At 38.5% G+C, this 13,277-nt stretch overlaps 1 protein-coding gene across 17 annotated transcripts in view; it reads right to left on the bottom strand.

Annotated features, from left to right (window-relative positions):
• The window catches only part of VPS13B (vacuolar protein sorting 13 homolog B), a 778,478-nt gene that overhangs the window by 326,182 nt on the left and 439,019 nt on the right, over nt 1–13,277 (bottom strand). The window contains exon 31 of one of the 17 annotated variants that reach the window (XM_070075352.1): nt 12,944–13,075. The exons of 14 other annotated variants lie outside the window; for them this stretch is intronic. In XM_070075352.1, the coding sequence (XP_069931453.1) occupies nt 13,033–13,075 (43 nt within the window). In that variant the 3' untranslated portion in view covers nt 12,944–13,032. Of the gene's footprint in view, nt 1–12,943; nt 13,076–13,277 lie in introns of those variants that run through there. 2 more of the 17 variants (XM_070075351.1, XM_051844662.2) reach the window with 2 other exon arrangements.

The following is a 13,277-nucleotide window of genomic DNA, read 5'->3' as shown; positions in this document are numbered from 1 at the left end:
CTAGCTATTTCACTGAAGGAAACAAGTCATCTTTGTTTTTACATTTTATCATGTATAATACTGTTTTGATGTCTGGAAGGTCTAGGTCCCAATATAGCATATAACAACTAAGCATTGACAGAGGTTTTTAATAGTGGAGAATATTTTATTAGTTCAAAACAGCCAGTTTTTTTGGTGGTGGTTGTTGGTTCTTTATGTTTTGTTTTGTTTTGTTTTATACAGAAAGAGGGAGGGACAGAGGAAAGGTGCAGGGAAAGGGGAGGAGGAAGGGAGAGAGAAAGACAGAGAGAACACACGTCCACTCCATTTGCTGATTCACTTCCCAAATTCATGCAACAACTGGGACTGGGCCCAGGCCACAGCCAAGATTGGTGATCACAACGTAGGTCTCCCAGGTGAGTAGCAAGAACCCAGCCCCCAAGGCATTACTGCTGCCTCCCAGGGTCTACACTGGTGGTAAGCTACAGTTAGGAGTCAAAGCTGAGAATCAAACCCAGGGACTCCAATGTGGGAGATGGGTACCTTAACCACTAGATTAAATGCCCACCCTCAAAAAGGTAGTATTTATTTAAATAAATTTTGGATATATGCTGTCAAAAACAGTTCAAAAACAGACAGGTGACTCCAAATATGATGATGAGAGGATAACTATAATACATTATTCAATTAAAACACAAGCCAAGTTACAGAACATCATGTGGAATGCAATCCCAATATTGAAGAAAAATACACATACAAAAATGGGCTGAAAGAGTATTAACAGTGCCTATAGAGAAAGGAAGTGGTACCCATTCAGAAATAGTGCTGACAAGGGGAAGAACTGCATTTTCTAGTGCACATACTCTGATATTATATAACTTAAAAAATTCTTTAATATCTTAGACATACGGTTTCATTAGCAGGCTAAAATAAATGTAGATCTGCTTTCAAAATGCATTCTCTACCAATTTTCTTATCAATTTAAAAACGTCATCATTTTGCCCCTTTTTTAAATCTTACAACTAGAAAACCAAAGTGAAATTTTAAATAATCAATACATTTTTAAAAAATGCAGACTACAAAAATAATTTGAAAAAAGACCATTAATATGTAATGCAAATGATTAATATAGTTATTAGAGATACTCATGGCAATTAATTATAATGTTCTTATTTCTGCTACTGTTAAAGGAAAAACATTTTTGAATGGAATTGAAGACCACTTTTCTCTATTCCTTTCTCTGAAAACTGCAAATATAGATGGAACTTCTAGAACCATTCTTTCCTTTTTCATTATTTTCAGAAGATGTAAGAAAGAATTTTATAAGGACATTTAATAAAAATGAGACTATAATCATGTTTTGGGTGCAAGCTCATTACTTGTTAATTTTATTTATCAATTGGGTTTCAAGGTGTTGCAAACAAAGCATGGAATATTATGATGAATACAGAAGAGCGTCACAATGCATTTTCACTGATTCAGAATGATGTGGCTGAGGTTTTCAGTTCCATAAACATATGTTCTAGTCAACACACACGCACACACAAACACACACACCTATCACTAGTGCCTAATACAACATAAATACTCAATAAGCATCTGTTGAATAACTCAAAGAATTAATGTATAATTAATAGATAAAAGTAAGGAGTAAAGGGCTGGCATTGTGGCACAGTGAGCTAAGCAGCTACCTATAGTCCCAGCATCCCATATCAGAGTGCCAGTTCAAATACCACCTGCTCTACTTCTGATCCAACTCCCTGCTACTGTGCCTGGGAAGCAGCAGAGAATGGCCCAAGTAGTTGGAAATGTACTGCCTCATGGGAGACCCAGGAAGAGCTCAGGGCTCCTGGATTCAGCTGGGCTTAGCCCAGGCTGTTGCAGCTATCCAACGAGTGACCCAGCAGATGGAAGATCTTGCTTTCTTTCTCCATGATCCTCTCAAATAAATAAATAAATCTTAAGAAAAAGTAGTGAGTAAAAGAATACAAAATGGCCTAAGTATACCAAAGATCTTTACTATTTTAATAATTGACATAGGGCTATTCTGTTTCTCATAATACAAATATTTTTAGAAAATAATTGATAACAATGACTATAAATTTAAACAACTTATGGAATATCCAGGATCACAGAAAAGGGGTTTTCAAAAAAGACATAAGAAGTTCAAATACCAAATCCAGTGTAATTTTCCTGTATCAAGGCTGTGATTGAGACATAGACATTTTATCCCATTTATAGAATTCTACTACTCAGTGGAAACAGTCATAAACTTAATGAGCTATAGGCGATGTACCAGCACACTGTATAACATTAAACTTCTAACTTATTTGTAAATACTTACACAAGAAAAGTAAAGCCAAACTGACTAAATGTTTAATATGTTTAAGTTACAAATAATTAACACTTTCATCTTGCTTGTTTATAATATCAACTTTATTCTAATTTCTTAAATTATTATATATCACTATAAGCACAAACAAATTAAAAAAAAATCTGCCTTTACAATCTCTTATCCCTGCTTCCCTATATTTCTTAGCCTGGGAAAAGAACGTGAACAATTTCACACACACACACACACACACACACACACACACAATTGTATTTGTGTAAGACAAAAGAAAACATATCATTCCAGACTGCTTAAGAAGTACAGAATAAGCACAGAAATGATTGAATACATCACAGAATAAGAGGATCTCAGATTAAATTGAAAGGTAATAGAAGATCACCATGTCCAGGAGTAAACTGGTAGATTAGCAGGCAAGGAGGAAGCAAGTAATGAAAGTAGAGGGTTAGGAAGAATCCAATGACAATACACATCAGGGTCAAGCACTGCAAGAAGACTGAAAAAATAACATATTACACATGTTCTGTTGCTTTCTAATGGAACAGGTGGTTTTTAAAAAAATTATTTCAGGGGTCAGAGATGGGGCATAGTAGGCTAAGTCTCTGCCTGCAGTGCCAGCATCCCATATGGGCACCAATTCTAGTCCCGGCTGCTCATCGTCCGATCCAGCTCTCTACTGTGGCCTGGGGAAGAAGTAGAAGATGGCCCAAATGCTTGGGCCCCTGCACCCGCATGGGAGACCGGGAAGAAGAACCTGGCTCCTGGCTCCAGATCAGTGCAGCTCCGGCTGTTGCGGCCATTTGGGGAGTGAACCAACAAAAGGAAGACCTTTCTCTCTGTCTCTCCCTCTCACTATCTGTAACTCTATCTCTCAAATAAATAAAATCTTCAAGGAAAAAAAAAAGCTGAGGCACAACTCAAACCCAGACACTCTAATATAGGATGCAGGTGGCATCCTAAGTGCTGTGCCAAACACTCGCCCTAGATCAGATGTTTTTAAGTGCACTAGCGTACAAATCATATAAGGTGTTATTAAGTTAATACAAGGGTTTTATTATTTTATATTTCCTCATAGATACAAAATTACAAACCATTTCAAGGTGGAAATTTGTGAAAATGTTGATGTTAAAAAATACACCTAAGGCAACTTTGTTAAGGAGTAGAAAAGCCTGGAAATACAAGATACTCAATTTTTCATCATGCTTGAATTTTTAGCATGAAAAGTTGCTGGAATTCATGAAAACATATTTTTAAAGAATCTTCCTAGGGCTGGTGCTGTGGCGCAGTGGGTTAGCGCCCTGGCCTGAAGCGCAGGCATCCCATATGGGCTCCAGTTCGAGACCCAGCTGCTCCACTTCCCATCTAGCTCTCTGCTATGGCCTGGGAAAGCAGTAGAAGATGGCCCAAGTCCTTGGGCCTCTGTGCCTGTGTGGAAGACCTGGAAGAAGTTCCTGGCTCCTGGCTTCAGATTGGCGCAGCTCCGGCCACTGCGGCCAATTGGGGAGTAAACCAGTGGATGGAAGATCTCTCTCTCTGCCTCTCCCCTCTCTGTGTAACTCTGACTTTCAAATAAATAAATAAGCCTTTTAAAAAAAAAAAAGATTCTTCCTGCTTAATAGGTTTGGAAATCACTGATCAAATTCTTAGTCCATAAAGTATAGTCTCTGGAGCACCACATCAGTATTAAGCAAAAGCAGCATCATGTCCAATTACCCAGGAGATTGTTAGGAATGCAGAATTTCAGACCTCATCTAAGATTAGAACTCCAAGGTAGAAACATGCATTTTAGCAAGGTTCCCAGGTGATATGCAGGTACATTAAAATTTAACATGCACTAATTTAATTCAACATAAATCATAACTCCAAGTCTTCTATGTGCTTGACCACTCTCTGCTACATCCATGAAGGAAGTTCACTACTCATCAGATGGTCTACATTTTCAAAAAATAAACTGCTCATTTTCACTGACCAACCTCCAAATCAAATCTTCCAACAGTTTTTATTCATTAATGTTATCACTCCAGTTGTATAGGCCATACAGCTGAACTATGCTTGTTTCCTCTGCCTCAAATCCTGTATGTCATACATCTGCAAATTCTCCTAGGTCTATGATGAAAATATCTCCAGAATCTGACCAATTCTTACCAACTCCATAACCTGGGCCAAGTCAGCTTCATTTTATTTTAAGATTTTTTATTTATTTATTTGACAGGTAGAGTTACAGACAGTGAGAAAGAGACACACAGAGAAAGGTCTTTCTTCAGTTGGTTCACTCCTCAAATGGCCACAACAGCTGGAGCTACGCCGACCTGAAGCTAGGAACCAGGTGCTTCTTCCTGGTCTCCCAATCGGGTGCAGGGGCTCAAGCACCTGGGGCATCCTCCAATGCCCTCCTGGGCCACAGCAGAGAGCTGGACTGGAAGAGGAGCAACCAGGACTAGAACACGGCACCCATATGGGATGCTGGTGCCGCAGGTGAAAGACTAACCTAGTGCGCCACGGTGCCAGCCCCTAGCCTCATCTTCTGTCAAGAATATTGTAAACACAAAAACTGTTGCCCTTCCCTATCTCTGCCTATTCTTCACATGGTAGGTCGATTCATCTGCTTAAATATAAACTGAATCACATCATTACTCTGTTCAACTCCTCAATAACTAAAAGAATCTCCTATCACACATTCTATTAAGGAGCAGAAATCATCCTTAACATAATTCTTTTAGAGTTGAATGTCATACTTCTATTTGTCTTTCTGAACTGTGACAACTTTTGTATTAAAATTCATATTAGACATCTTTTGAAATGTATATCCTACTCCCTGGTGGTGATCCCCTCATTGCTTTCTTTTTATTTTTTAAAGATTTCTTTATTTATTTGAAAGTCAGAGTTACACAGAGAGGGGAGAGGCAGAGAGGCAGAGGCAGAGAGAGAGGTGGGCGGGGGGGGAGGTCTTCCATTCGATGTTTCACTCCCCAATTGGCAGCAACAGCCGGAGCTGCGCTGATCTGAACCCAGGAACCATGAGCTTTCTCTGGGTTTCCCACACGGGTGCAGGGGCCCAAGGACTTGGGCCATCTTCTACTGCTTTCCCAGGCCATAGCCGAGAGCTGGATTGGAAGTGGAGCAGCTGGGTCTCAAACTGGTGCCCATGTGGGATGCCAGTGCTTCAGGCCAGGATGTTAACCCGCTATGCCACAGTGCCAGCCCCCTCACTGCTTTCTTTAAGTAGATATTCCATAAACTGTAAGAAGCATTATTTCAACATTCTGCACATTTGGATGATTCCCCTGTGCCTCTGCCAGCACATTTCAAACAAATAGCCAAATGCTCAAAATGGCCTATAAGGTAACTTTGTAAGGTCCCTATTCCCACAGCCTAATAAAACTGCTCCAGCACACAGTGCTTCAGCTCATCCTGGCTTCTTTTATGTACTTCTACCATGGAATCCAGGAACTTTCTCAGTGAGGCAACCTCTGACCAAGCCATGCTATCTATCTCTAGTTCCACATGTCCTACACACTTCCCTGCTTTGGTGGCTGTATAGTATTCATTAAATACTAATATATCACATAATTTTTAAAACTTGTGATTATCTCTGCCCCCATTAGACTATAACTTCCATGACTTCAAGATTTTTTGTATTTTTGTCTTGTTCACTGATATACACCCAGTATTGAGAACCATGCCTGATGCACAGTAGGCTCCCAACAAGTGTTAAATCAAGACTAATGAATGACTTTTATAATTTTGAAGATCACTAATTCTGTAATTAATGTTACTGGAATGTTGACTGACTAATGATCCTAGGTTTGTTCTCATCTTCAGAATGAATGAAACTATTCCCTATGATGCTCAATAAAGCTAAGTGTTAAAGAGTGACATCATGTCCACTAGTGGTTTTCTCTTCAAAGTTAAGATCTTCAGCCATTTTAGTCATATTATTTGTTCCAAAAGTAGTAAGCATTTTTAAAAATGTGTTTAAGACGTTTCTTTAAAAAAAAAAAAACAGAAAATGGCAAACATGATTAACAATAAAAGTTTATAGTCTCGGAGCCGGCATTGTGGCACAGCCAGTTAGGCTGCTGCCTGCCATGCCAACATCCCACATGAACAGATTTGAGTCCTGGTTGCTTCACTTTCAATCCAGCTCCCTGCTAATGAGCCTTTGAAAGCAGCAAGGATGGCCCAAGTACTTGGATCTCTGCTACCCTTATGGAAGACCTGGATAGTGTTTCAGGCTACTGGCTTTGGCTGGGGCCCAAACCCAGCTGCTGCAGTCATCTGAGGAGTGAATCAGACTGAAAATCTCTGTTTCTCTCCCTGTCTGTCACTCTGCCTTTCAAATAAAACAAACAAATCTTTTTTTTTTTTTTTAAAGTATATCTGCTACTCTGAGTATTGCCTTAGGCCTTGAATTCTGTGTTGGAGGTACAGATGTTGGGTAGAATTTCTCTTTCCTCAGCTCCTCATGAAGAAGTCTCTTAATCTTTGATTCCCCACTGTTTTCCCATGTTGTGCTCAGATGCAGTTTTCTTTGCATTTACAGTCATGTGTCACTCAATGATAGAGATGTTCAGAAAAATATATTAGGTGATTTCTTCATTGCATGTACATAATGGAGTATACTTAAACTAAGACAGCTAGGGCATCATTAGGTGATATAATCTTTATGGAAACAGCTTCATGTGAGGATACTTCAGAAAGATTGTGGAAAAATGGAATTAAAAGATATATTTCAATGCAAACATTTTTTATATCCATGTATGAGAATAGTTTTCAAAAAGATCATGGAAAGTGTGTTATGTAAAACCAGTGAATGAAAACCTATGCATGGATTCACATTTTAGCACCAAAATAAGTATCTTTTAATTCTATTTTCCATGAACTTTTAAACTCCATTTATTCATATATATATTTGAAAGGCAGAGGGACAGCAAGACAGAGATCTTCCATTTACTGGGTCACTTCCTAAAAGCCAGCAGTAGCCAGGGCTAGGCCCAGACAAAGCCAGAAATCTGGAACTCAATCAAGATCTCATGTCAGTGGCAGGGACACCATCATCTGGTGCCTCCCAGATGCAGCACATAAGCAAGAAGTTGGAATTGGAAGTGGGGCTGGGACTTAATCCTAGGCAGTCTGATATGGGATGTGGCATTCCTGGTAGCATGCTAACCGTTGTGCAAATGCCTGCAAATTCATCAACTTTCTGAAGTACCACTGTATATGTGGTCTGCCACTGTCTGAAATATCAATATGGAGTGTATGATTGTTATTTCGCTTGAGTTGAATATAGGGTAATTGGCTTCCCAAGTTTGCTGATTACTGATTTGTTATTTTTAGAAATGTCTCAAGGACTATCCCTCTTCCCTTTGTTTCACTCTTTCTTCTGTTTCTTATACTCCAAATACATGCTACACTTACTGTCAATGCCCCACATGTCTTTAAGTTTGTTCTCTTTCCTTGTTCCCATTCTTTTATTCCTCATCTATTTTGAGTAATTTCTATTCAACTATCACCACACTCACTAAAACTATATTCTGTGTCCATCAGCTCCCCAATGAGTCCTTAACTTAGGACACAGTGATAGTATTTTTGGCCCCAAAATTCTCCTTTTGTCATTTTTCTTCAAAATAACAACAGATATATCAAATTACCATCCATTAAATCCAATATCTCAGTTATCTGTGGGTCTTTTTCCTCTGACTAGTTTGTCTACTGATTACTTGTCACATTTTCTGGCTTCTTTGATATTTTATAATCTTCAATTATATACTGAACACCATGTATAAAAAGATGTAAGGTTGCTAAAGTTAATGTTATTTGACTAAATGGTAACCCACTCAGTACTGAGCTGAGTTAGGGTTGATACGCAACTGTATTTATATTCAGTTTAACTTGTGTTTCATTTTGAATCATTTCAAAATGATTCAAGGATGAGACTTATTTTGTATAAGTCTCTCCCTATGGTATAGCACTGTTCCATGCAAATATATTGTAAACTACAAATGTGAGCCAACTCTGTCAATTAACATCTTCAAGCAGCCACATAGGAAAAACATTTTTTAAAAAGTGGAAAATAGTTGTAATATATTTAACTCAATATGTCTATAATATTACCTTTGAAAACACTTTTGTAGTCAATATAGAGAATTTTTTTATCTTTTTTTTTTTTTTTTTTTTTTTTTTGACAGGCAGATTTAGACAGTGAAAGAAAGAGAGAGACAGAGAGAAAGGTCTTCCTTTCATTGGGTCACTCCCCAAATGGCTGCCACGGCCGGTGCTGCGCCGATCCGAAGCCAGGAGCCAGGTGCTTCCTCCTGGTCTCCCATGTGGGTGTAGGGCCCAAGCACTTGGGCCATCCTCCACTGCCTTCCTGGGGCCACAGCAGAAAGCTGGACTGAAAGAGGAGCAACCAGGACGAGAACCCGGCACCCATATAGGATGCTGGCGCCACAGGCAGAGGATTAACCAAGTGAGCCATGGCGCCAGCCCCAATATAAAAAATATTAATGGGGCTGGTGCAGTGGCACAGTAGGATAAGCCTCCAAATTCGGAGTAGGCATCCCATATGGTAGCTGGTTATAGTTCAGGCTGCTCTACTTCTTATCCAGCTCCCTGCTAATGGCCTGGGAAAGTAGTAGAAGATGGCCCAAGTGCTTGGGCCCCTGCACCCATAAGGAAGACCTGGAAGAAGCTCCTGCCTCCTGGCTTTGGACTGGCTCAACTCCGGCTGTTATGGTCATCTGGGGAGTGAACCAGCGGATGGAAGCCCTCTCTCTCTCTCTCTGTGGCTCTGCCTCTCAAATAAATAAATAAATGTTTTTTTAAAAGAATAATAATGAAGTATTTTACTTTGTTTTCTTATTAAGTTTGTGAAATCCGATGTGTATTTTATGGTTAAAGGACCTCTCAATTTGGATTAGCCACATTTTAGACACAGAACACCCACATGGAGGCGGTGGCTACCTACCATAGCGGAAAGTGCATCTCTAGTATATCCTTTTCCTTTAAGGAATGCCAAATGTTGAGAAACTCAATTTCTTCTTGTCAGCAGTTTCTCCCAGAAAAAGCATTATTGATAACTGGCTTTGTGATTCCAATCTATTAGTCTAGTACACATGACTGATAAATGCTTCCTGGTTTCCCCTTCCCACAATAAAATCCCCTCTGCTTATACTCTAATGAGGCAGATTCTAACAAATACTACTGAGCTAAAGGAATGCCCAGCCTCCACTCTTAAAGGCATTATCCTTTGTGGAATTTAATTCCACTGGATCCCTATGTAACAAAATCAGCTTTATGGAGATAAAACTGACACCAAATAAAATCTACCCTTTGAAAAAGTTTTTTGTATATTTCACTGTGCTCTCTTCATATCACTCAGCATGCATCTCATTGCATATCAACTGCTATCTAAGTCAACAACATTTTTTTTTCTCTTCCTCCAACACCCAGTAACCACTATTCCACTGCTTTCCATCTCTACTGACTTCTCTATTCTGGATATATAACATAAATTTAATTATATAATATAAGGCCTTTTGTGATGAAAATCTAAGATTGAGTCACTTTATAGCATCTATCATTCTTTAATTCCTTTCTATGACACAAGTAATATTCAATTGTATAGACATATCACTTTTTTTATCCCTCAACAAATGAATGATCTTTGAATTGCTTCCACTTTTTGGCTATCATGAACAATAGCATGCCTTTGTGTAGACGTATGTTTTTAACTCTCTTAGGTTTATGCCTAGGAGTAAATTTGCTGCATCATATGGTAATACCATGTTTAACCTTATGAGAAACTGCCAAATACTATTCTATAGTGGCCACATTATTTTACATCCCCACAGAAGTGTATGAGGCTTCTTTTGATACCATGAAATACATATTTGGTCACCCTTTCTGTTTCTTGGCACAGAGCTCCTAAAACCATAATCTCCATAGTGTTAAGTATATGTGTTTTATTTCCTAATCACATGATTAGTGGCTGGGGGCTACCTGGTCACCATGATTGAAGAGTCAGGACTTTTAGCTTGACTACTCAATATCCAGAGAAGGGAAAGAAGCTGAAGGTTGAAATGAAAACCAATGGTCAATGATGCAATCATTAACATCTGCACAATAAAACCCCCATAAAAACTTTAATGGACAGTGTTTGGATGAGATTCTGGATTGCAGAACACATAGAATTAACTAGAGAGTGGTGCACTTGGAAAGGGCATGAAAGCTCCATTTTTTTTTTTTTTTTTTTTGTATACTCTACCTAGGACTCTCTTCCATCTGACTGTTTATCAATATCCTCGTAAAATCCTTTAAAACATGGATGAAGGTAATTATTTCCCCAAACTCTGTGAGCCGCTCTAGCAAATTAATAGAACCCAAGATCAGAGGCATGGGTCATAACCTGTAGCTTACAACTGCAATTTGGGGCCAGCATTGTGGCATAGTGGGTAAAGCTGCCACCTGCAATATAGGTATCACATAGAGGCACTGGTTCATGTTCCCATTGTTCTACTTCTGATCCAGTTCTCTGCTAATGTGCCTGGGAAAGCAGTGGAAGATGAGACATGTACTTAGGTCCCTGCACCCATGTGGGAGACCCAGAAGAAATTCCTGGCCCCTGACTTTGGTCTGGCCCAGCGCTGGACTTGAACCAGCACCCACAGGTGAAGCCAGAACCGCAGGCTATACTTAATTCACTGCGCCACAGTGCTGGTCCTAGAATGCTAGGTCTTATGTTAAAGCTTCTCACCCATTTTGAGTTAATTTTTGTATGTGATGTGAAATAGGCGTCTAACGTTATGTAAATATCCAGTTGTCTAAGTGCTATTTATTTAAAAGATTCTGAGTTATCCTGACAACTTTATCAAAACCACTGACAGTGACATACTGTGTTGATTACTGTGGCTTTCCCGTAAGTTTGAAAATCAAAAGTATGGGCTCTCCAATTTGTTCCTTTTTTTCAGGACTGTTTGGTGACTATGGATCCCTTGATCCCCAATTTCCTTATGAATCTGAAGGTCAGTTGATCAGTTCCTGCAAAGGAAGCTGAAATTTTGATGGTAATTGTGCTGAATCTGTAGATCAATTTTTTAGAGTAATGCCACCTAACAATCCAAGTCTTCTGATCTATAAAGATGGGATGTATTTTCACGTATTGAGTTTTTTTTCAAAATTTCTTTCAAAAATGTTTTATGGTCTTCAGAGTGTTAGTTTTGTACTTCTTTTTGATAAATTTATTTATGAATTTTTCTTGGTAAGACTTATTTGAAAAGCAGAGTGACGCAGAGAGAGACACACACACACACACACACACACAGAGATCTTTCATCTGCTGGTTCACTCCCCAACTGCCTGCTACAGCTGGGGCGGGGCCAGGCTGAAGCCAGGATCCATGAACTCCATCTGGGTCTCCTACACGTGTAGCAGGAATGCAAGCATGTGGACCATCATCTGCAACCTCGCCAGCACATAAGTAGAAACTTGGACATGCAGGGTAGCCAGTACTCAGGCCACATTCTGAGATGGGATGTGGGTGTCACAAGAGGCAGCTTAACCAAATGCACCAACATGTTTGCCCTATTTATTTTTTTGATGCTACTATAAATGGAATTATCGTCTTGATTTCATTTTAGACTATCTGTTCATTTTTAGTGCAAATTTTTTTATCCTAATCTTGCAATTTAAAATAGTTGAACTTGTTTGCCAATAGTTTTTCAGTGGATTCTTTAGGATTTTCTTTATGTAAGATTTTGTGATTTTTCAAAATGACATAGCTTTATTTCTCCCTTACAATCTAGCTCACTTTCATTTTATTTTCTTACCTAATTTCCCTAGATAGAACCTTAGCATAATGCTATTTTTAAATGAATGGGCATCTGTGTATTGTTTCTGATCTAATGGGGAAAGCATCCAGTCTTTCAGCATTAACTGTGGCTGCATGGTAAATGCCATTTAGCAGGTGGAGAAAGTTAGAAAACCAAGACAGAAAGAAGAAACACAAAGAGCAGATTAAAAGAAAGAGAAAGTAAAAACATATGGAAAGAGAGCAGGGGAGTGAAATGACTGTATTATATAAACAGGGAGAGGGGATAACTGTTGGAAATATGAGTTTAAAAAGGAACTCAGAAAAGAATTCACAAAAAATAGCTTCTAACATATTCCACCATTAGTTAAATACATGATTGAAGGTTACTTAAATGTGTTAACATTCAAGAATTCTATGTGCATTCGTTTGTGGATTAGAAAAAGAAAATAGGGATACAGAGTATGGAAACAAAGTACCTATTTTATATGAGGCATGACAGGAGGCACTGATGATCTAAGGAGATACTCTTAAGTTTTTTATACTTGATTTACTTTTTGGCATTATATTTCTATACTCTATGAAAGAAGTCAAATAATTAAAACAGGGAAATCAGGAAGGAAATAAGAAGGCAAAAAAGAAATATAGAAAGAGAAAAGCTACATAATAAAGGTAAATAGAGAGGAAAGGAACACTAGGTATGAACAGGACAGTAAATACAAGACAGAGAAAAGATAGTTCCAGAAAGTCAAAGGGAAGGAAGCAATGACAGTAGAAATATGACAGCAGCACTTTTACAAATGTCTGTGGAGGTCCAATGCTTTATTTGTATTAACATACAAAACACTCTCTCACAGTCCTTCTTCCTTTATCTCTTCATTAAAATGAAATTCCCTCATTTTGAGCAATGTATTATGTAACCATTTCCACATGATATTCTGAAAAAAAAAATGTGAGCTTGTGAAGGTATTAAAGATAAGGCATTTGATGTCCACAAACATATAATCTGGAGAGTGAGACAATCAACAGGAGACAAATGCTAGGAGACAAAAAGTAAAAAGGCTGAAGCAGGATTTCTAGTTTGTTCTTTAAAATTTTAGACTATTGTGAAATATGCATTCAAATATACCCACCTTTAAG

The sequence above is a fragment of the Oryctolagus cuniculus genome, chromosome 6 (assembly GCF_964237555.1).
Source record: "Oryctolagus cuniculus chromosome 6, mOryCun1.1, whole genome shotgun sequence".
NCBI classification, from domain to species: Eukaryota; Metazoa; Chordata; class Mammalia; order Lagomorpha; family Leporidae; genus Oryctolagus; species Oryctolagus cuniculus.
Note: the sequence above shows the minus strand (reverse complement) of the source record. Positions and strands in the feature narration are given on the sequence as shown.